The sequence below is a fragment of the Triticum aestivum genome, chromosome 2D (assembly GCF_018294505.1).
Source record: "Triticum aestivum cultivar Chinese Spring chromosome 2D, IWGSC CS RefSeq v2.1, whole genome shotgun sequence".
NCBI classification, from domain to species: domain Eukaryota; kingdom Viridiplantae; phylum Streptophyta; class Magnoliopsida; order Poales; family Poaceae; genus Triticum; species Triticum aestivum.
In genome coordinates this window covers 59,000,342-59,024,957 of record NC_057799.1, presented here as the reverse complement: position 1 = coordinate 59,024,957, position 24,616 = coordinate 59,000,342, and the positions used below count along the sequence as shown (strand labels likewise).

General features: G+C 42.8%; 2 protein-coding genes across 3 annotated transcripts; both read right to left on the bottom strand.

Annotated features, from left to right (window-relative positions):
* Positions 1 to 8,025: 8,025 nt before the first annotated feature.
* Positions 8,026 to 14,750, bottom strand: LOC123051549 (probable tRNA (guanine(26)-N(2))-dimethyltransferase 1). Of its 2 annotated transcripts, XM_044474451.1 has the most exons (13): positions 14,373 to 14,746; positions 13,902 to 13,983; positions 13,690 to 13,808; positions 13,416 to 13,503; positions 13,174 to 13,295; positions 11,771 to 11,910; positions 11,615 to 11,687; positions 11,449 to 11,537; positions 11,256 to 11,361; positions 10,976 to 11,188; positions 9,369 to 9,563; positions 9,213 to 9,290; positions 8,026 to 8,251 (listed from the first exon to the last, which is right to left on the bottom strand). In XM_044474451.1, exons 1-13 carry the CDS (start codon positions 14,598 to 14,600, stop codon positions 8,117 to 8,119), a joined length of 1,668 nt encoding a protein of 555 aa, XP_044330386.1. In that variant the 5' UTR covers positions 14,601 to 14,746; the 3' UTR covers positions 8,026 to 8,116. The 2 variants fall into 2 exon arrangements, 1 of the variants encoding a protein (XP_044330386.1); XR_006424200.1 differs by lacking the exons at positions 8,026 to 8,251; positions 9,213 to 9,290 and adding an exon at positions 9,745 to 10,044 and having other exon boundaries at positions 14,373 to 14,750.
* Positions 14,751 to 16,854: 2,104 nt separating this feature from the next.
* LOC123048703 (putative expansin-B14) lies at positions 16,855 to 17,855 on the bottom strand. The gene is made up of 3 exons (XM_044471746.1): positions 17,720 to 17,855; positions 17,277 to 17,586; positions 16,855 to 17,173 (listed from the first exon to the last, which is right to left on the bottom strand). The coding sequence occupies exons 1-3, from the start codon at positions 17,853 to 17,855 to the stop codon at positions 16,855 to 16,857; spliced, it is 765 nt and encodes a 254-aa protein (XP_044327681.1).
* Between the last annotated feature and the right edge of the window lie 6,761 nt (positions 17,856 to 24,616).

The following is a 24,616-nucleotide window of genomic DNA, read 5'->3' as shown; positions in this document are numbered from 1 at the left end:
GGGATTAGTATTAGACCTAAATAATTGTTATTTGGTGACAGCGTTGAGCATGAACATTATATCTGGATCTTGTTTGATGCGAGACGGTTATTCATTTAAATCGGAAAATAATGGTTGTTCTATTTATATGAATAATATCTTTTATGGTCATGCACCCTTGAAGAGTGGTCTATTTTTAATGAATCTCGATAGTAGTGACACACATATTCATAATGTTGAAGCCAAAAGATGCAGAGTTGATAATGACAGTGCAACTTATTTGTGGCACTGCCGTTTAGGTCATATCGGTGTAAAGCGCATGAAGAAACTCCATACTGATGGACTTTTGGAATCACTTGATTATGAATCACTTGGTACTTGCGAACCGTGCCTCATGGGCAAGATGACTAAAACACCGTTCTCCGGAACTATGGAGAGAGCAACAGATTTATTGGAAATCATACATACAGATGTATGTGGTTCGATGAATATTGATGCTCGTGGCGGATATCGTTATTTTCTCACCTTCACAGATGATTTGAGCAGATATGGGTATATCTACTTAATGAAACATAAGTCTGAAACATTTGAAAAGTTCAAAGAATTTCAGAGTGAAGTTGAAAATCATCATAACAAGAAAATAAAGTTTCTACGATCAGATCGTGGAGGAGAATATTTGAGTTACGAGTTTGGCCTACATTTGAAACAATGCGGAATAGTTTCGCAACTCACGCCACCCGGAACACCACAGCGTAATGGTGTGTCCGAACGTCGTAATCGCACTTTATTAGATATGGTGCGATCTATGATGTCTCTTACTGATTTACCGCTATCGTTTTGGGGTTATGCTTTAGAGACGGCTGCATTCACTCTAAATAGGACACCATCGAAATCCGTTGAGACGACACCTTATGAACTATGGTTTGGCAAGAAACCAAAGTTGTCGTATCTTAAAGTTTGGGGTTGCGATGCTTATGTGAAGAAACTTCAACCTGATAAGCTCGAACCTCAATCGGAGAAATGTGTCTTCATAGGATACCCAAAGGAGACTGTTGGGTACACCTTCTATCACAGATCCGAAGGCAAGATATTCGTTGCTAAGAATGGATCCTTTCTAGAGAAGGAGTTTCTCTCGAAAGAAGTGAGTGGGAGGAAAGTAGAACTTGATGAGGTAACTGTACCTGCTCCCTTATTGGAAAGTAGATCATCGCAGAAATCAGTTTCTGCGACACCTACACCAACTAGTGAGGAAGTTAATGATAATGATCATGAAACTTCAGATCAAGTTATTACTGAACCTCGTAGGTCAACTAGATCAAGATCTGCACCAGAGTGGTACGGTAATCCTGTTCTGGAGGTTATGTTACTAGACCATGTCGAACCTACGAACTATGAAGAAGCGATGGTGAGCCCAGATTCCGCAAAATGGCTTGAAGCCATGAAATCCGAGATGGGATCCATGTATGAGAACAAAGTATGGACTTTGGTTGACTTGCCCGATGGTCGGCAAGCCATTGAAAATAAATGGATCTTCAAGAAGAAGACTGACGCTGATGGTAATGTTACTGTCTATAAAGCTCGACTTGTTGCGAAAGGTTTTCGACAAGTTCAAGGGATTGACTACGATGAGACCTTCTCACCCGTAGCGATGCTTAAGTCTGTCCGAATCATGTTAGCAATTGCCGCATTTTATGATTATGAAATTTGGCAAATGGATGTCAAAACTGCATTCCTGAATGGATTTCTGGAAGAAGAGTTGTATATGATGCAACCGGAAGGTTTTGTCGATCCAAAGGGAGCTAACAAAGTGTGCAAGCTCCAGCGATCCATTTATGGACTGGTGCAAGCCTCTCGGAGTTGGAATAAACGCTTTGATAGTGTGATCAAAGCATTTGGTTTTATACAGACTTTTGGAGAAGCCTGTATTTACAAGAAAGTGAGTGGGAGCTCAGTAGCATTTCTGATATTATATGTGGATGACATATTGCTGATTGGAAATGATATAGAATTTCTGGATAGCATAAAGGGATACTTGAATAAGAGTTTTTCAATGAAAGACCTCGGTGAAGCTGCATATATATTAGGCATTAAGATCTATAGAGATAGATCAAGACGCTTAATTGGACTTTCACAAAGCACATACCTTGACAAAGTTTTGAAGAAGTTCAAAATGGATCAAGCAAAGAAAGGGTTCTTGCCTGTACTACAAGGTGTGAGATTGAGTAAGACTCAATGCCCGACCACTGCAGAAGATAGAGAGAAGATGAAAGATGTTCCCTATGCTTCAGCCATAGGCTCTATCATGTATGCAATGCTGTGTACCAGACCTGATGTGTGCCTTGCTATAAGTTTAGCAGGGAGGTACCAAAGTAATCCAGGAGTGGATCACTGGACAGCGGTCAAGAACATCCTGAAATACCTGAAAAGGACTAAGGATATGTTTCTCGTTTATGGAGGTGACAAAGAGCTCATCGTAAGTGGTTACGTTGATGCAAGCTTTGACACTGATCCGGACGATTCTAAATCGCAAACCGGATACGTATTTACATTGAACGGTGGAGCTGTCAGTTGGTGCAGTTCTAAGCAAAGTGTCGTGGCGGGATCTACGTGTGAAGCGGAGTACATAGCTGCTTCGGAAGCAGCAAATGAAGGAGTCTGGATGAAGGAGTTCATATCCGATCTAGGTGTCATACCTAGTGCATCGGGACCAATGAAAATCTTTTGTGACAATACTGGTGCAATTGCCTTAGCAAAGGAATCCAGATTTCACAAGAGAACCAAGCACATCAAAAGACGCTTCAATTCCATCCGGGATTTAGTCCAGGTGGGAGACATAGAAATTTGCAAGATACATACGGATCTGAATGTTGCAGACCCGTTGACTAAGCCTCTTCCACGAGCAAAACATGATCAGCACCAAGACTCCATGGGTGTAAGAATCATTACTGTGTAATCTAGATTATTGACTCTAGTGCAAGTGGGAGACTGAAGGAAATATGCCCTAGAGGCAATAATAAAGTTATTATTTATTTCCTTATATCATGATAAATGTTTATTATTCATGCTAGAATTGTATTAACCGGAAACATAATACATGTGTGAATACATAGACAAACAGTGTGTCACTAGTATGCCTCTACTTGACTAGCTCGTTAATCAAAGATGGTTATGTTTCCTAGCCATAGACATGAGTTGTCATTTGATTAACGGGATCACCTCATTAGGAGAATGACGTGATTGACTTGACCCATTCCGTTAGCTTAGCACCCGATCGTTTAGTATGTTGCTATTGCTTTCTTCATGACTTATACATGTTCCTATGACTATGAGATTATGCAACTCCCGTTTACCGGAGGAACACTTTGTGTGCTACCAAACGTCACAACGTAAATGGGTGATTATAAAGGTGCTCTACAGGTGTCTCCAAAGGTACTTGTTGGGTTGGCGTATTTCGAGATTAGGATTTGTCACTCCGATTGTCGGAGAGGTATCTCTGGGCCCACTCAGTAATGCACATCACTATAAGCCTTGCAAGCATTGTGACTAATGAGTTAGTTGCGGGATGATGTATTACGGAACGAGTAAAGAGACTTGCCGGTAACGAGATTGAACTAGGTATCGAGATACCGACGATCGAATCTCGGGCAAGTAACATACCGATGACAAAGGGAACAACGTATGTTGTTATGCGGTCTGACCGATAAAGATCTTCGTAGAATATGTAGGAACCAATATGAGCATCCAGGTTCCGCTATTGGTTATTGACCGGAGAGGTGTCTCAGTCATGTCTACATAGTTCTCGAACCCGTAGGGTCCGCACGCTTAAAGTTACGATGATAGTTATATTATGAGTTTATATGTTTTGATGTACCGAAGGTTGTTCGGAGTCCCGGATGTGATCACGGACATGACGAGGAGTCTCGAAATGGTCGAGACATAAAGATTGATATATTGGAAGACTATATTCGGACACCGGAAGTGTTCCGGAGAAGTTTCGGATAAAACCGGAGTGCCGGAGGGGTTACCGGAACCCCCCGGGGAAGTATTGGGCCTTAGTGGGCCTTGAGGGGAGAGAGAGGGCAGCAGCCAGGAGGTGGCGCCCCCCCATGAGGAGTCCGAATTGGACTAGGGGAGGGGGCGCAGCCCCTCTTTCCCTCTCCCTCTCCCTCTCTTTCCTTCCCCCCCCTCTCTTCCTAGTTGGACTAGGAAAGGGGAGTCCTACTCCTACTAGGAAGAGGACTCCCCCCCTCTCCTTGGCGCGCCCAAAGGCAGCCGGCCTCCCCCTTGCTCCTTTATATGCGGGGGCAGGGGGGCACCTCTAGACACACTTGATATACGATATTTTAGCCGTGTGCGGTGCCCCCCTCCACCATATTACACCTCGATAATATCGTTGCAGAGCTTAGGCGAAGCCCTGCGTCGATAGAACATCATCATCGTCACCACGCCGTCGTGCTGACGAAACTCTCCCTCAACACTCGGCTAGATCGGAGTTCGAGGGACGTCATCGAGCTGAACGTGCGCTGAACTCGGAGGTGCCGTGCGTTCGGTAGTTGATCGGTCAGATCGTGAAGACGTACGACTACATCAACCGCGTTGTGATAAACGCTTTCGCTTTCGGTCTACGAGGGTACGTGGACAACACTCTCCCCTCTCGTTGCTATGCATCACCATGATCTTGCTTGTGCGTAGGAATTTTTTTGAAATTACTACGTTCCCCAACACAGTGACCTGGAGTGGAGGTGGTGGACCTTGGGGGAGGCTCATCTGTTCTTCTTTGGCCTGATATGCTGCTGGATCATGAATAGGGGTGGTGGGTATAGAGCTCGTCCCGTCTTCATCTGTCGTCTTCGTTATAGCACCAGCTGCTTTAGCACCATCTAGACCAGCATACTGTGATACCAGCCCTTGCCCCGCTTGCCTGATCCTTTCTGCATCCAACCTGAATGCACTAACCGCTTCAATAGCCTTTTGCACCAGCGGGTCGGTCAGCACATCATCCGGCACGGAGTTGTATTTCTCAGTTGCTATCCTTGCCGGTGCTGTCTTTGCCGGTCCGGTGTCTTCTGTCCCAAAGTGCAGAAATCGACGGGCGCTACTTGCCTCTGGCACTACAAACCCACCCCTGTGGTTGCTCCTTCTGAACGGGGACGAGCGCAGTGCTGCCGGGAACCTCATCTCTTGGAGGTCCTCCGGCAGCTTACAGTCGCGCTGCCCATGTCCAAGGTGACCACAATAACAACAAAACCTAGGCAACCTCTCATACTTGACATTCAGTACATACACTTTGCCCTTGGCCAGATCATGTGATTCTAGTTCGCTACGGAGGGGTTCATCGACATCATGGTTTATGCGGACCCTCATGTAGTCCCCCCAAATCCTACCTTCCCTATCCGCATCTACCTCCAGAACCTTACCAAGTTCTGCTCCAAGCTCCCGAGCAACGTGTTCAAAGAGCATGATTGGGGGGCGTCGAAGATGCGCACCCAGATCGGCATGTGGGCGACCTCGACGTCACCCGGGCGGGCGCTGCCATCCACCTCCACCATGAGGAAGGCATCGCCCTTATGCGTCCATGGTCCATTGTTGAGGATGAACCGGAGATCGCCCTCCCGCTCGAACTCAAGCAGGAAACGGTTGTTCTTCAGTGAGGTGTAGCTGAGGCGACCCCTCAGCCCACCCTTGCCTCTGAGCTCGCCGAAAAGTCCCCCGATGCTGAAAAGCTGCACCGAGAAGAACAGCCCGATTGCGATCCACCTGGAGCGCATGGCCTCTCTCTCCCTAGAGAGGTCCAGTTCCACCACGCTTGGTGCCGGCGCCCCCATGTTCACTGGGAAACTAGGGGCCACCACCTGGTTCGCCTCTCGAAGGCCAGCGGGGGTGCGATACAGGTCGTCCCGGCCCCTTGATGAGCCGCCGCGAAGCAGCGGCCGTGAGCCCAGCTCTTCCTTGCCGCTGGAGTCGACCTCCTCACCGGAGATCATCGTCGCCTTGTTTTTGCCCAGATACCGATCCGCCATTGCAAAACCGCTCTTGGTGTATATGTCTTTGTGTGGACTGGATGAAAGGTGAGGTGGATTCTCTGCCACGACCGGACTCTTTATACACCCAGACTTATCCTCAATACTTGGCACAGATCTTCTTGTTGCAGGCAACTTCTGGTCTCTTTCCTTTGTTGTATGAGCAATCTCTTTGTCGATATGATCTGCATCCTTATCTTGGGGATCCCTCTGCTTTGGTCCTTCACCGCCCTCAACTATACGCTCATGAATTCCGTCCATCAATCTTCCCGACAAATCCTTTCTCATCTGATCTACCTTATTCTTGATTTTCTCCATAGTACTGGGGAAGGTAATCCCTTGTCCCCGGTGATCATCTGTCTATTGCCGTCGGCTGCCCTCCTTCGCCCTGCGATCCGCTTGACCGCCTCTCTGGTTTTGATCCACTCATCCCTCAACCCTAGTGGATCCTCTCTTCCCCACTGCGTCCTCAATCCTTTTCCTGATCCATCTCCTTCTTCTCGATCAGAATCTCCCGTCGTAATCACCGGATCGCAGGATCCCGCCTCCGGTCGCCTCGAAATCGCCTCGACAGGCGCTCCCCTAATCACGCCCATAGGTTAGGATTTTGGGGAATCTGAAACTGAGAGGAAGGCAAGGGTGTTCCAGAATGTGCACGCTTCGCCGATGGCTATCCTCGCCAACATCCGCCGAGAGGCTGCTCGTTGGGCCATCGCCGGTGCGAAACATTTCAACACAATCGTGATGTCGCAACAGTAGTTCTTTTAAGGTCGTTTTGGCGCCCTCGGGCGTGTGTTCTAACCTTTAAGCTTCTTCTTAAGTATTGAAATGCGGAAAAACCTTTTGCCCATGTTTCAATTTTTTTTTCTTTTTGGCTGAAAGAGGTCTGCAAAGCTATATCTAACGACACAACTTATAGTGAGGGACAACGGACACATCAAGAAAATACATTGGTGGGCGTGATGAAAGTTATGCTTTCCCAACAATAAATCTGGTATGAGGTTTTGAGATTTTTTTTGTGGGCGAAGGTTTCGAGGTATTCACTCTTTTAACTTGGCAATGCTTGCTAAGCAAGTGTGGCGCTTGTTTGGAATCACCTTATTCCTTGTGTGCTCAAATTCCTCGGACAAATGGATAGTTGTTAATCACTGAACCAAAGAAGGGCTCTTCCTTGGCCTAGCAAAGCTTATTTGTAGGAATACAAACTTCATAAATTTTGACCAAAGTTATACTTAAAAGTATGAATGTCTATAATATTAAAGATATACTCCCTCCGTTCCTAAATATAAGTCTTTATAGAGATTTCACCATGAACCACATACGGATGTATATAGATGCATTTTAGAGTGTAGATTCACTCATTTTGCTCCGTATGTAGTCCATAGTGAAATCTCTACAAAGACTTATATTTAGGAACGGAGGGAGTACAATATAAAATATAATTTCATGATGCATTACATTTATTTGATATGATGAATGTTGATATTTTTTCCTATAATTTTGGTCAAACTTGATGAAGTTTGACTTGAGAGAAAACTTATATGCAAAGTAAAAAAAACAGAGGGAGTATTTGGAGAGTAGATAATGGTGAGAGCATCGACCCTTTCGTGAATTAACCAACACCACCTGTATTTTACACTTGCTAGTTCCTCCTCTTTGGCACGGTGTTTCCCTGCATCATACCCCATCTGTGCTCTCACTAATGTGCAGCATAGATGGCTGGCCATTCAGTCACTTGATAGGTAAGTCAGCATGACGAGCTCGAAGGAGACCAAAGAACAATGTCATATTTACAGAGCATGCATCAGTTATTGTTTTTTAGAAAAAACAGGGAGGCCCTCCCCGGCTCCGTATGTAATGAAACCACCAACCAGGTTCAGCATTCGGTTACATATACTCATCTGAGGGATCATATACCCTCGACCAACCTCTTCATGTGGGCTGGTTCAGTGAGGTGCTTAGGTTCACATCCCAGAATCAACAGAAACCCGCCGCACCGGGTAGCAAGTGTGGACACGGCTATAGATTAGATTTTCAGAATTTTCTCTATGTTCCATTTCAGAATAAAAAAGAATGTCACATGTCCAGCTTCGTGTAGCAAGAGTAGAAAAAAAAAGTTACAATTTGTCAATGGGAAGTATCTTCAGTGGTCTACCGGCCTTCATCTTAGGACCCCAGTGTTTTTCAGGATTAGGTAGAAATCTTGGGCTCTTCCGTGCAACTAAACCCCCAGTTGCTTGAGAGAACGATGCCTGGTAGTTGTCAAACGAGTAAAAAAAAAGGGACACAAATTAGATATAGGAAAGTAATCACTGAAATCAACTGGAATACTGAATGGAATAACAGAGGCTTCAGAAGTATGAAAGGTCGAATTGTATAATTGCTTAGTTTATATAACATCTGTCCACAGATAAGCATATTTCTGGAATAATCACTACACGGGAAGTCGGGGAATATATGTCGGCGAAGGGAAAACACCTACCTTAACATATGGAATGAACAAAGTGGTGGCTAAACTGTGACTGGTGTGCAAAACAGAGCAATAATTGATCCTTCTAAACCAATAAAAAAATAAAACAGTTTGTATGCTTCCAGTTAGCGCAACATCAGGTCAGTATTAGGTCTCTGTGCACAATAATTTGAGGTGTCTCTACAGATGGTTTCGGAGATTTCAGCTGGGTTTCTATAATTTTGACCAAAGTATCCAGAGACATTTAAAACCAGCAAAATAGACAGGGTTCTACCAGGAGAGAGCTAGGACCCAGTAAAAATTGATCACTTCTGGTTACTTGTACCAATTGAAATCCCAGCAGAGAGCTTACTAGTGCTAGGAAAAACAGAGATACATAAAACCAAACACCAACAGTACAAGGAATGGCTTGCTTTCATTTAAACATAACATTCAGACAACGATTAAAACATTCGGGAAACAGAGCGCCGTTAATGAGAAGAGCCCTTAGCTCAGCTCAAGCTTAACAAGAGTGGAATACTAATACTGTGTCCAAGTCACTCATGGTTACCTTCACATAGTTCTGTCAGATTAATACAACAAATAAACACAAGCTTCTGATGTCTGATCACAACACCATAAAGTAAAAATTCAAGCTTAAAATAAGCAAATAAATTGCAAGCATATGTAACTCATTTTTGCATAGAAACATTTTACTTCTCATGTTCATAAAAGGATACAAAGCTGTGTTTTATGATCTATACCTGCAATTGAGGCTCTTGGGAAAGTATCCTGCTACCTGGAAGATTCTCAGGTTGAGATTTTACCGGGTGAAGCTTGACCTGCAGGCACAGGAAGCCAATTAAGGAAACAGTCTGCTGTGTCTGATTAACCAAGAAAATCTGAGATTTCTATCATACCCAACATCGCATGATGTCCCAAATTACAGACATTGGCGCATCTGTTTTCAGAGCTAGCGGATCCGCATGGCTACCCGATATTTGATACCCAGCATTTCTTATAGCCGAATGAAACATAACCATGGTTGGATTGGTGCACTTCAATGTTGCACATATACTGTGAAGACTGACGAATAAAGGTGCATTGGGCAATTCCTGCACAAGAAAATCCCTTGTGATTTATGGATCCAATATAAACAACAGAATGTTAACATCTCACTGTATGTTTGATTCAGAGATTCTTTGTTTTAATGCATGCTATTTCAAATCGGGCCATTTATTTTAGCATAACATCATGTCTAAGAACTAGAGGTTATGGCTCCCAAGAAGAGCTGACCTGCTTGGTGGAAATGGTATTCCAAATTGCCAGAAATAAAGTTGGTGTGGCATGAAGGATACCAGCTGCTGAGAGTGAAGGTTGATGTTCTTTCCTACCAGATACATATCGTGGTAGACAGATTGTTGTCAGGAATGGCATTGTTCTGGTGCAAGTTGCAGATTCTGACATTCTCGTTTTTGTTTTTTTTGCAGATTCTGAGCACAGTATAATATCCCAGGTATCTCCCCTACCTGGCGATGTTAACACACTATCTGATTACCACCAACTCTACGAAATACTCAAATTTGGCAAAGCCTCCTGTGTTTATGGGGACATCCACGGCAGACAATTTAGAATTATAACAGATAACATCCATATGACTCAATTAATCAATCACACAGTTAATCATTCTCAACATGTCCAGATTCGGTGGTAATCAGGTAGTGCGGTAGCTTTCACCAGGTAGGGGAGATATCTGGGATGTTACACACAACACAGGGCATCCAATGGGTTTCCAGAATGCATATCAGGCAGGCCATTTACATAAAGATTTGTCGCTACCTTTTGGTCTGGGAATGTTTGACACCTTTCTAGAATCAGATGCAAGCAAGTCCATATCACTTCAATTGGAGGAGTGTGTAAACCAAGGGTTAAAAGTTATACTCAAAAAAGCAAGGATAATGCTGGACACCGGCATTAACTGTTTCCATATGAGTTTCTATTGCGGAGTGTGTAACCATGTAGCATGCGTAGACCTCCTCCAGTTAACGCATCGGTGCACTGGAACGAATCCTGATACAGTGATACTCAACCAGTGGGCAGCCATTCTGCTGGCCTTTTATTCTAACGGAAAGTTCATTTTCACTATCAACAAAATCAAGAATTTATTCAGTATTATTGTTCTTTTTTTCTTTTTGTTAGTGACTTCGCCTTACAGAGATATGAGGTATTTTACTACACAAAACCCGAGCCTGACACTAAAAATAACCATACAAAGTGATTTAAGTGCAAATATATTTGCATGCCCATTGGCCCTTGTACATATATCATTCAAGTAATGAATAAGAATATATGCACATCCGCAAATAGCTTCTAGCCTATCAGCGCCTTTCTAAAAAAATAATGTATTAAAAGCATTAAAGTTCACTAATCTGTACACTTTTAGTCCTGTTCATGTTCCATTTTCTCTAGCATACAATCATCAAACAACATAAGCATAACCAAATGAGAAGACAAAGCAAAATAGTACCTCTGATACTGACGTTAGTATAGCTGAAATTTTTGCATAAGCTTCATATAAACCACTCGTTGCTCGTATATTTGATAAAATGGAAGTAGCCCAATCCCTGTCATGTATTGGATCACTCCATATAGGCCCCCCCATAACAAATTTACCGCCACACTCAGAACACTCTTGAGGCACAGTAGGGCAAAAATTTGGTAGAGGAATATTCCTCTTATCCTGGATCAGAGGATCATATCCATAAGCATGCCATGCAAAAAAATGAAACAAGAAAAGAGAAGTCTACCTTTGAGTTTATTCTTCCAACATTTTGTAAGTGAAATGAATTGCAACCAACACACTGATATACATGTGAAAATTTGAGAGGTGAGCTTTTCACCGTGCTAGCTGACCTGCACAGTGAAAGAGGCACATTGGTAAGATCAATTTGTGTGAAACCATATTACAAACACCATGGAGAGGCAGAGGCAGGAGACAACGTGAAGATTCGCACAAAAACCCTAATGTAGAAATCCATGTGCACTGATATGACAGGAACTATATAGCGCTTGTGGCGGATCGCATGTGACTGCAAGGAAAACAAGGAAAATGAATTGATGGGTCGTCATAATGATTATGTGAATAGAAGAGACTCTCAGGTCTGACCTCCATGCAGGCAAGAAGAATCCTCAAGGCCATCTCATGGCGGTATTTGCCTCTTACTGGATAAGAACCATATCTGCAGGTATAGATAACTGATATGGTAAGAATTAAATGATGTAGTCACGCAGTTTATGATTGATAATTGAATATTAAACTGACTTGGAAAAACAAACTTCTGCATTGCCCCCGGCAAGCACTGCCATGTCTGTAGCTGAGCACATCAAGATACCACCATCTGCAACACATTGAACTGCTGAATCAAGGAATGCAGCTGGTGATCCATAAGGATCAAGATCAACCTGATTCAGCAAGTATATAGGACATCAATACAGCATGATATGGATGCATATTATCCTCAAACGTGAGGAAAAGTGACCACGTGCAGATGGCAACAAAACAAGAGGATATGATATGATTTTAACAATTTACTGCAAAGAAGTAGTTCTGTTGGTCAATGTGTCACCCTGGCATGTGTGCAATCAAAATTCGCTAACTTTGACAACATACAGAAATATCTATATTGGTTGCATGGAAAGGTGACAAATAGACCTGTCATCATTCACCAAAAGTACATTCATAACACTGTCCTTTTAGACTTCTTTGGTAGTGTCATGAAGCTACTCCGCAGAGAAGATGGCCAGGACGGCCCAGCGTGAAAAGATGAGATACTAGAATGGGGATAAGAATAACATCTATATAAAGAGATGTCTGAACCAATTACCAACTAAGCTCACTGGGATACATACTATACTTCTACTAACTGACTCAATCTCTAACATACTTCCCAATTGATTACAGATTCAACTTCCTGATTTTTGCTGGACACCGGACTCTAACGGAACGCTGCTACTGGTATTGGTTTCTGACTCCCGAATAACCTGACCATCTTGCTGCTGGAGTGCTGGACACACTGGCCGTTCTTGCCGCACCTGCAGTTGCTGCTGCCACCATGATACTCTTACTGCCGGGGCCATTGTCCACAGCAATATTGCAAAACATAATAGTTAAACTTTATGTGTATGGATACCATACATACCAAAATTCACATACTTAATATTTATAAACAGAGGAATAGCCATATGACATCAATGATGTGAGTGCGCTATGCCAGTATTTCCTATATGTAAGAAAGTAAATATAAAAAAAATCTTGGTACACCAAGTGTTTGATTTCTATGCAAGACATAAGGCATTACAGTATTGACACGCTGCAAGTGTCTAGAAACAGATTCACACAAGTAATCATATCGACTATATGGTTTTTGTTTCTTAATTTTGTAGGATTGTAGCATTGCAGCGTGATATGCAAAAAAGTTAGGCAATACTAAATTATACGACACTGAGTTTTGAATTTCCCAGCTTATATACAGAACCATAATTTATATCTGCTTGATTTGATTTTCTACTCAGTCAGGAACACAAATATGAAGTAATATAGCAAATACAATAGTTACTTGTCCAAAAATGTGTAACTGCCATTTAATTTCCCTTGGCACTTAAACTGATACATAACAAATGATTGGAGAGTTACGTTTCTATTAAAGTAAAGTAGTAAAGCCATACCACATCAAATTCTTTAGGGTGAGTGAGCATGTAAATGCGAGCGTCAGCAAGATGTGGTACCACCTTCGAAGATGCAAGAATGCCATTGTGATAGATATTTCTCTTACAGGATTCTATAGCAACTGCAGTTAATCAAACAAATGTTTAGCATCATCAGACATAAAATAGGGTGTTATTTCCAAGGACTCCAAAGATTTCTGAGAAGTCATCTGCAACATCCTGACAGAGATATCAGAATGTACCTTCATTATTGTCAAGAGCTATAACTTCCCCAATTCCATCCACCTCAAGTGCATATCGGATAGCTCTTAACCCTGATGCAGCCAAAGCCTACAAAATTCATGATAAGAAGGATCTGAAGTGAAAAGATCAGCATTGTTTATGCAAATACTACTGCCATACTAAGGTTATGTACATAATTTAAAAATGGGAGAACTTCCAGAAGAAATATGCTATATCATAGCACATCACAGCTTGAACTGATCATTATTAAACAACAGGACTTCATAAATGCACCTCAAGAACTTTAGGTGCTTTAAGGCTCGATTCCTTTCTCAATGCAGTGTCTTCAGAACCTGTTGTAGCAGGGTCTAATCCATCGGCATGCTGCTCCGGCGGTATATCAGCACGCCTGCCTGCTTCATCACAGAAATCGCTCAAGCATTGGTGTACCTTTTAAACGGAAAAGGTTTGTAAACTAGCAGTGTGAATTGTGTCCAGACGGATACCTTTTAATTGGGCATCATGCTCTTCCTGTCTTTTCAAAACAAACCATCTCAATACGGCAATGGAAAGGTCTCTGTTGTTAACCTGGCGAGAACTGAATTCATAAGTACAAAGAACTTACACATACATATTTCTAAAGCTACCATCAGACCAAAATTCGAATTTCCAAAGGGAATATTGAATAGTAACTACGGTAAATTGTTCTTTTGTGAGTTGAGATGATACTGTTTGACAGCGAAGCTACAGTAGCCATGGGTTCTAGCAGTATATTAGCAACTTGTTTAGTCCGTAATTCTTGCAGTTCTAACGAAATGAACCGAAATCATCAAACAGATGACCACTACTATTATTTTCCAGAATGAACGACTGCACTACTGTTCGTGCAACCATCAGGTGAAGCAGCAATGGCACCAGCTTGACAAAAGAAAATCAAATCTACAGCACACGTAGACAGGAAGCAAAGGAGGCGAGACCTGAGCCTTGTTGAAGAAGACCGAATTGGACTTGTCCGCGAATATCTCCGCCCGCCCTTCCCTGACGGTATCCGGGTCACCCGCAATCTCCGGCGGCTCCGAGGCGCAGGCGGAGGCGGAGGCGGATGAGCAGGGACAGGAGGCGAACCAGAGGCTGAGGACGCGATTTGTGGAGGAATGCACGCGCGTGGTGCTGAGGAAGCGAGAGAAACCACATGCTATGGTCATCGAATCGCCCGAGGACGCCGCATGGGGAGGAAGGAGTCGCGGCGGCGAGCGGGCGGGCGGAGGCGGCCGTCGACCTTGGGGCGCCGGAAAAGTGTACTTCTTGGATAACAGGGGGAGTGCTTCCTGCGTCTGCGGGTGCGGGACGCGCCGGAGGGGGTGTTCGGGCTGGCTGGGCCACCTGAATGGGCCATCGGCTCTTTTAACCGAGCCCAAAATTCACCTGTTACTCAAGTATTTGAAATCGTCTAAAAAATCAAGTATTTGAAAAATGCTAAATGTGTATGTAGAAAATGTTGACCATGTGTTATTTTTTTAATATATTTGAAAAATGTTAATCGAGCATTTGAAAAATGTTAAATATGTATAGAATATTGCCCATGTATTAAAAAATGTGAATCTTGCACTTCAAAGATGTTAATCAAACATTTGAAAAAAGTTAAGTGTGTATACCAAAAGTGTTGACCATGTATGAAAATATGTAAAACTTCTATTTGAAAAATACATTAGATATATACCAAAAACGTACAATGTGTATGGAAAAAAAGTAGACATCCAAAAAATAAGATTTCAAAAATGTTAATCATGTATGTAAAAAATATTAAACATGTATAAAAAATGTTGAATCTGTACTGAAAAATATGTATTGAACAAAAACGAACCGATGAAAATCAACAAAAACTAAAGAAAAGCAAAGAAACCCAAAAAGAAAAAGAAAGAAAACAAAAACAAAAGAATGAAAAACCAAAGAAACCAATTCAAAAGAATGAAAGCGAGAAAACTGATGAAAACAAAGGAAAAAACGAAGAAAGAAAGAAAGAGGAGGCACGCTGGAGGAGAGCAGGGCACGACAGCGGGTCACCAGGAGGCCGAGAAGATGACAAGGGCGCCAACAATTGAGGCTCTCTGGATTCTATTCGTCGACCTCATAAATCTCTGGCGTCCATGGCATGCACCAAGCACAGGGGGAGGAGGCGTCCATGCCACCTAGCCCCTTTCCCCCTCGAGCCGACGCCACCGTGCGCCATGGCCGCAAGCTGGGCCGGCCTCCTGCACCACAGCCGCGTGCACCCCTGGTCGCAGTCTCGCTTGCGCGCACTCCTGCAGCCCCACGCGCGTCCTCCTCCGTTCACTCCCCTGCAGTGGCGGAGCGTGGTGGGGACAATTCCGGGCCCTGGCCACCCCTTGGTAGTGGAATTTTTGCCAAATATGCTTATTTTTTCTGCTAATCGCTCTACTAATCGTCTGGTGTCTCTGATCACCCTACCCTTTTCTATGTCATACACTCATTTGACCCCACCTAGTATTTGGTTCACGCTCTGCCACTGCTCCCATGTGCCTGGTCGTGCTCTGGGCGAGCACCCGCCGCGCCCTGGCCCTGTCCCATGCACGCCACCGCTTTGTTGATCGGCCATGAGCCAGCCGGTTTAGTTGGCTGCTGGTTTTGACCAAAGTGTTATCAAGGATGAAACATATCTAGTTTAATTAGTTGAGAGACTAAGTTTTGATGTTTTTGGAGTTGAGCGGCGATTTGTAAACTTTCGCAAGAGTTTAATGATGAAAAATATGCTTTTCCTTTCTTTTAAATCCTAAATTAAGTGAGTTTTTTTGATTGAATTTCAACTTACTCGAAGGATTGAAGAACAACTCAGTTGGCGCTAATCTTGAGGGTTTTAAACAGATATACAAGTATACAACAGATCCGCCAAATATTTCAGGCAAACAAATTTTTTCATGTTAGTGGCAATCTTTCAAGCATGAAAGCAACTCTTCCAAATTGACATGAATCTATATCTATATCTATACCAATATAAAAATACCCAAATGGGCAGATCCAAACCATCAAGACCGTCAAATCATGTTATCTAGCGGTTCAAATCGCTCCAATGTTGAGCACCAAACACGTTTAACGCTCTAATTACCCATCATTGCCATTGGTTATAAACACGTTTGACTCAACGCTATCCCTTGAAATCTGCCATGTAATTAATATCCTACCATTCCCGCGAAAAAGTAATTGATATCTCACCAAATACCAACGTGCAACAGATACATCTTATCTAATATAACGTGCAACTAATATCCCACCTAATATAAACGTGCATTGCACGTACATTATTACTAGTTACATATAGAGGCACAGAACTAATTAACACATACTCTCGAAACAGGCTTTCATTCCGCTTTATATATAAAGCAACTTCAGAAAGTACACGGCCGGATTAACACATACTCGACAGACTGATAAATCACTCGATCAGTAGTTTACGATGGATCGGTAGGTCCTGTCGGCCTGCCAGCTGGAGGGGATGACGTTGCTGGCGACGAGTTTCTTGCCGGAGCTGGAGGTGAGGCGGATCGATATGGGCGCCTGCAGGGTGGACCCGGAGCTGTACTTCCACACCGCGCCCAAGAACTCCTGCATCGGCGCCCAGCTGCCACCACGGTGCTGAAGCTCCACCGCCGACAGGTCGCCGTCGCCGGACTCTTGATCGATGAGCACCGCGAGATAGTTCGGGTTGGAGCCAGCCTTCACTCTGAAGGCGATGTCCAGCCCGCGCCACTTGCACGGAACCCTGCGGTCGAAGAAATCAAGGAGATGACAAACGATCGATGGATCACACGAACATGCACGGAGGCGAGCACTAGGCATGAGTGTGTGCGCTAGCGAGAGCATACCGGTCGTACTGGATTCTAATGTTGCCGGCGTCGCGGAGGTTGTCGGCTTGGCCGGGCTTGGCCATGGCGCCGAACGTCTTCCCGCTGAGGTTGAAGTGGGCAGCCTCGGCCAGACACGGCCCGCCGCCGGGGCACTCATCTGTGACAACCACGGTCACCGGGCGGCCGAAGCAAGCGGCGTTGCCGGTGCATTTAACCTGATAGCAAGCGCCGCAGCCTTTGCCGTCCTTGAAGATGGAGGGGCCGGCCGCCGTGACTATGGAGGAGAACGGCGGCTTCTCCACGTCGCCCTGGTACCCGCACGCACCACCTGCAGCACGCTCATGCACACGTCAGTACTCAGTAGTCAGTACACATACATAGCTGATGTATACACATCCTAGCACGCATTGCACCCTTATCATGGAGGTCTGCATGCATAGTCCATGCGACTATACACCTACCGTCGGTGCCGGCGCCTTCGCGGAGATAATACCACGTCGCGCCGCTGTCGAGCCAACCTGAGACGCTGCGCGAATGGAGGAGGAGAAGGCAGCTGCTGGCTAGAGCCGCGAAAGCGACGAAGAAAGAAGAAGCCATGCTCGCAGTGAACAATATATATACGATTGCTCCGCGTACGTAGAGGAAGAAGAGAATGAGTTGGAAATAGAACAGGTAGATGTGTGTGCTAGCAAGCGTAGTCTCTCACCATGTATTTATAGGCAGCCGAGAGATCGCACCCTGATCGCAAAGATATTTCACTTTGTTCAGGGCTTATTCGCAGGGGTCAAATTCCTTGATTCCCCTAAACTGATTCTAGGCAACTAACGCAGGAATGTACTGTGGTTATTGTGTCCTATTGTACTTTTTTTTTTGCGATGGGTCCTACTGTACTATTACTAATACGAAAAACTAACGCCCACACGTGTGGGCGTTTGCACACCGCCCACACGCCTCCATCACCACTCATTTTGCCACGTATGAACAGATGACATCAGCATAAATCTTTTTGGTTTTCGGCTAAAAATGTTTTATCTACTAATTAAAGAAGCGAATTAAAAATCCGTTTTCATCATTAAATCTGTCTCGACGAGATCTTCAAAACTAGACCCCATGTTGATATATTTCGATGAATTTTTTTCCCCAAAAGTTGCCATGATGTTTACACTGTGGTTGCCATAGTGCTTAAACTAAAGTTGCCATGTGGCAATTTTAGTTTGTAGATCATGGCAATTTTAGTTTTCGATGATGGCAATTCCAGTACTTTGACCATGAAAATATTTTTTTGTATGAACCATGGCAATTTTAAGTGCACGTATCATGGCAATTTTAGTTTATGGTGCATGGCAAGTCTAGTTTCTTAATTCCCCATTTTATAATATGTCAAAATTACTTTTAAATGTAGAAGAAAATAGCTTAAATATATCATGGCAATTTTAGTGTAAACATCATGGCAATTCATGTGCAATAGACATGGCAACTTTTAACAAAAAAAATTGTCGAAATATATTTATATGAGATCTAGTTTCAAAAATCTCGTCGCGAGGGATTTAATGGTGAAAACGGATCTTCAATTGAATTTTTCATTTAAGAGATAAAATATTTTAAAAACTGAAAATCCCAAAAGATTTCCACATGCATCCATGCGGTGACATGGCGTAGTCTGTGTGTTATATGTCATGTGGGCGGGTTTGGCTCCCACCACACGTGTGGGTGTTAGTGTTGTCCTAGTAATATGGTAAAATATGTACAATGATTAATGATTGTACCAGACGTACTCCCACTTTGTCATATTATAGTCCCTGTAAAATTTGGTCAATGTCAAACTTTTAAACTTGGACCAAAATTATTGAAAAGCATATGAACATTAAGAATACCAAATACATACTATATGAAAATATATTTCTTGACGAATCCTGCAGAGTTGATTTGGTATCGTAAATGTTCATAAATTTTTCTATTTGGACCAAAACTATATGAAAAGAATATGAACATTAAGTAGGTCAAACTATGTAAGTTTTGACTTTGACCAAATTTTATGTGCACTACAATTTGGCAAGGAGAGAGTATAAACGGAAAACAAATATTAGAAATGGGTTTGTACCTAGTCATGCAGACAGTTTAGGTCACTCGCAAAAAAAAGCAGACAATTTAGGTTATTGCTCTTGACTCTTGTGTCCAACAACGACCAGATCTTGTTTGTGTTGCATGCACCAGTCGTCAACTGTTGGATTTTATTTTTACGAAAAGCAATGGCGTCGCATTTCATTGATGAAGAAGAAGAATACATTTAACAAAGCTCAGGCTGAGCACAGTAGGCCCCCAACTTCTATGGGAGAGAAGATGAGACCAACAAACACACAACAACACCACAAGAGCGTGCGCGCGCACACACACACTCACACAATAAGGAACTCAACTTCAGGATCATGATCGCTCAGCCAAGAGTAGGAGGTCTTCATCTTCATCCATCGTTCTAACCAAGCAAGGTGGACGCGTTGCGCTTGTCCGTCTAGTGGCACCCGACAACACCCCTCAAAGAGAGGGACGAGTGTTGTATGGCAACAAAGATGGAGGAAACAAGTGAGATGACGTGACAGCGGTGCGAGGGAGAAGGAGAAACACAAACCGACGAACACGAAAAGGTAAGTTAAGAAAACTAAAAGGTTTACGGAGTAAAGTATAATAGGGAAAAACCTGAACCGGGAAACTGGAAACCAGTAAATAGGCACGATCATCTCTCGTCACACCATGTGTTAACGATAGAGCGCAGCAGAAAAGCCTCCCAATGCACAAAGTCACAACACTTGTCGCGCTCGGGCGCGATGCGAAGTGACCTCCGCGGAGGTACCTCTTAACTAGTGATTTCGCAAAATCACTTGTCAATGGAGAGACCTTCTTATTCGCAAAAATAAAATAAAATGGAGAGACCTTCTATTCCTTGGGTAGTATAGCACTCCAGGAGTCCACCTATACGACACTCCCATGTGTATCCTATATAATCCATACTACTAATTATTTCAATATATGTGCTTCCAAATTATTAAAATTGTTGTCGTTGTTAGATTCACTAGCTTGATCCACTAGCATTCGTCTGATCTATGCTTGAGACTTCACTATCACGCAACATGCATTAGAGCAATTTAAGTGGATAAATCACATTGCATCTAAATTATGACATGCACAACTTTTCATGAAAAGATATTTGTACTTTTGAAGAAATTTATTACATAGATTAAATTGTAAGGATTGAATTAGTATCACACAATATTTACAAACTATATATCCAATTCCACGGCAACATGCGGGGTAACGCCTAGTTGTTTAGAAGATGACACATAAAGTGACCGCTATATACAGTCGCCAAATTGCGTCGCTCGCTAGTTGTTTAGAAGATGACGCATAAAGCGACCGCTATATACGCTGGCCAAATTGCGTCGCCGCTAGTTTCAACATCACTATTCTATCGAATTTATTTAGTTTTCTTTTGGTTTTTACGAATTTTCAATCTGTCACTTAATTTTGTATTTAATTAAATCTTATATTTCAAAAAATTGTGAACATTTTTAAATATGTGTTTCAACTTTCATAAAATTTTATTTTTTAAACATATTTAAATTTAGTGGCATTTTTGAATTGTGAATAAATTTAAAAATATTATTGGATATTTTAAATTCATGAATTTTCCTAACTGTAATTATTGTTAAAATAAAAATGTGTAATAAAACAAATACAAAGATTATAATATCAAAAGTAAGAAAGAAAACTAGAAGAACAACACAAATAAAAACAGAAGTAGAATCAAGGGGAAAATGGTGAGCGAAGAAAAGCAACTAGAGCCGATCGATACATAGCTCTGGCCCATGGGAGCGATGCCTTGTGCGATTGCTTGACATTTTTACGCATTGAGCGTCAAATATGAATTTCCAGGGTGGCAGATATTACATTGAGAGTATATGCTTTGTGCGATTGCTTGACATTTTTATGCATTAAGCGTCAACTATGAATTTCCAGGGTACCAGATATTACATTAAGCTCACCAAGGGGCCGGCCCAGTCGGTAGCCACATTTTTTTTAAAATATCCACTAAATTTTTGCAAACCGGCCCATTGGCGAGCTGCGATATGTCACATTTTTCTGATAGGTCAATTCTTAGAATTTCCAGGGTGCCAGATTTTACATATAGCTCCGATATATCAAAATTTTAGGCGGTTCTTATTTGGCACTTCAGCGCGCATTATAGGTCTTTTTTGCAAACGGGTGCCTGAAGCGCACTCCCTAGATGGGGCGCCCCATTTTGTGTTTGCCTTCATCTGTTTAAAGTGCAAAGAATGGTCCGCGCCGACAAATCCAACTCTAGACCTGTACGTTCACAGCGCACCGCGCTAACCACTTGGACCATCACAAATTTATGCATAGTAACTTCTTCCATTTTTATTCTTTCTCCAGTTTGCATTTCTTTTTCTACTTATTTCCTTTTCTACTTATTTCTTTTTCTTAAATGCGCGATTGTAAATAGATGAACTTTTTCTTCACAATAAATGAACGTTTTAAAAAAACCTTGAACTTTTTTCCAAATTGATAAAAAAATTCAAAATTTGTGAACTTTTTTCAAAAATGCATGAACTTATTTTTTTAATTGGATGATTTTTTTTAAATCCATGATTTTTTTTCCAATTTTGATTATTTTTTCAAAATTGGTGATTTTTTTTCAAATTTGGTGTTTTTTAAATACATGAATAGTGATAACCCACAAGTATAGGGGATCGCAATAATTTTCGAGGGTACAATATTCAACCCAAATTTATTGAATCGACACAAGGGGAGCCAAAGAATATTCTCAAGTATAAGCAGCTGAGTTGTCAATTCAACCACACGTGAAATACTTAATATCTGCAGCAAAATATTTAGTAGCAAAGTAGTATGGAAGTAACGGTAACAGTGGCAACGGAAAAGTAACGGAGCAAAGATCAATATGAAACGAGCTCGTAGGCAATGGATCAATGATGGATAATTATGTCGGATGGCATTCATCATGCAACGGTTATAACATAGGGTGACACAGAATTAGCTTCAATTCATCAATATAATGTAGGCATGTATTCCGAATATAGTCATACGTGCTTATGGAATAGAACTTGCATGACATCTTTTGTCCTACCCTCTCGTGGCAGCGGGGTCCTATTGGAAACTAAGGGATATTAAGGACTCCTTTCAATAGAGTACCGGACCAAAGCATTAGCACTTAGTGAATACATGAACTCCTCAAACTACGGTCATCACCGGGAGTGGTCCTGACTATTGTCACTCCGGGGTTGCCGGATCGTAACACGTAGTAGGTGACTATTGACTTGCAAGATAGGATCAAGAACGCAAATATATTCATGAAAACATGATAGGTTCAGATCTGAAATCATGGCACTCAGGCCCTAGTGACAAGCATTAAGCATAGCAAAGTCATAGCAACATCAATCTTAAAACATAGTGGATACTAGGGATCAAACCCTAACAAAACTAACTGGATTACATGGTAAATCTCATCCAAACCCATCACTGTCCAGCAAGCCTATGATGAGATTACTCACGCACGGCGGTGAGCATCATGGAATTGGTGATGGAGGATGGTTGATGATGACGACGGCGACGGATTCCCCTCTCCGGAGCCCAAGACGGACTCCAGATGTGCCCTCCCGAGGAAGAACAGGGCTTGGCGGCGGCTCCGTATCGTAAAACGCGATGAATCCTTCTCTCTAATTTTTTCTCCCCAAACGTGAATATATGGAGTTGGAGTTGAGGTCGATGGAGGTCCAGGGGGCCCACAAGGCCGGAGGGCACGCCCAGGTGGGTAGGGCGCGCCCCCACCCTTGTGGCCAGGGTGTGGGCCCCCTTCTGTTGATTCTTTCGTCAATATTTTTTTATTAATTCCAAAACTTATCTCCGTGAAGTTTCAGGTCATTCCGAGAACTTTTTATTCTGCACAAAAATAACACCATGGCAATTCTGCTGAAAACAGTGTCAGTCCGGGTTAGTTCCATTCAAATCATGCAAGTTAGAGTCCAAAACAAGGGCAAAAGAGTTTGGAAAAGTAGAGACGATGGAGACGTATCAACTCCCCGAAGCTTAATCCATTGCTTGTCCTCAAGCAATTTAGTTGTCAAACTGAAAGTGATAAAAAAAACTTTTACAAACTCTGTTTGATCTTGTTGTTGCAAATATGTAAAGCCAGCATTCAAGTTTTCAGCATAGAGCATGAACTAACCATATTCACAATAACTTTTAGGTCTCACATTTACTCATATCAATGGCATAATCAACTGGCGAGCAATAATAATAAATCTCGGATGGCAACACTTTTCTCAAAACAATCATGATATGATATAACAAGATGGTATCTCGCTAGACCTTTCTGAGACCGCAAAACATAAATGCTGAGCACCCCTGAAGATCAAGGACTGACTAGATATTTTAATTCATGGTAAAAGAGATCCAGTCACAGTCATACTCTATATAAATTAATAACAATGCATACAAGTGACAGTGGTGCTCTCTGACTGGTGCTTTTTATAAGAGGATGATGACTCAGCAATAAAAGTAAATAGATAGGCCCTTCGCAGAGGGAAGCAGGGATTTGCAGTGGTGCCAGAGCTCGAGTTTTAAAATAGAGATAAATAATATTTTGAGTGGTATGCTTTCATTGTCAACATAACAACCAAGAGATCTCAGTATCTTCCATGCTACATACATCATAGGCGGTTCCCAAACATAATGGTAAAGTTTATACTCCCCCACCACCAACAAGCACACTCCACGGCTGGTCCGAAACAACGGGTACCATCCAACTAACAACAATCCTAGGGGAGTTTTGTTTGCAATTATTTTGATTTGATTTGAGCATGGGACTGGGCATCCCGGTTACCAGCCATTTTGTCGTGAATGATGAGCGGAGTCCACTCATCGTGAGAATAACCCACCTAGCTGTTGGGGAACGTAGTAATTTCAAAAAAATTCCTACGCACACGCTAGATCATGGTGATGCATAGCAACGAGAGGGGAGAGTGTTGTCCACGTACCCTCGTAGACCGAAAGCGGAAGCGTTATGACAACGCGGTTGATGTAGTCGTAGGTCTTCACGATCGACTGATCCTAGTACCGAACATACGACACCTCCGCGATCTGCACACGTTCAGCTCGGTGATATCCCACGAACTCACGATCCAGTAGAGCTTCGAGGGAGAGCTTCGTCAGCACGACGGCGTGATGACGGTGATGATGAAGTTACCGGCGCAGGGCTTCGCCTAAGCACTACGAAGATATGACCGAGGTGGATTATGGTGGAGGGGGGCACCGCACACGGCTAAGAG

Excerpts from the sequence above, each read along its gene's own strand:
- LOC123051549 (XM_044474451.1), bottom strand. The coding sequence starts at position 14,600 with ATGACCATAGCATGTGGTTTCTCTCGCTTCCTCAGCACCACGCGCGTG. Across the intron at positions 13,809-13,901 it reads GCATGATGCCCAATTAAAAG|GCAGGCGTGCTGATATACCG; the intron begins GTATCCGTCTGG and ends GTGATGAAGCAG. Across the intron at positions 9,564-10,975 it reads TACTAACGTCAGTATCAGAG|GAATTGCCCAATGCACCTTT; the intron begins GTACTATTTTGC and ends TTTCTTGTGCAG.
- LOC123048703 (XM_044471746.1), bottom strand. The coding sequence starts at position 17,855 with ATGGCTTCTTCTTTCTTCGTCGCTTTCGCGGCTCTAGCCAGCAGCTGC. Across the intron at positions 17,587-17,719 it reads CGAAGGCGCCGGCACCGACG|GTGGTGCGTGCGGGTACCAG; the intron begins GTAGGTGTATAG and ends AGCGTGCTGCAG. Across the intron at positions 17,174-17,276 it reads ATTAGAATCCAGTACGACCG|GGTTCCGTGCAAGTGGCGCG; the intron begins GTATGCTCTCGC and ends CTTCGACCGCAG.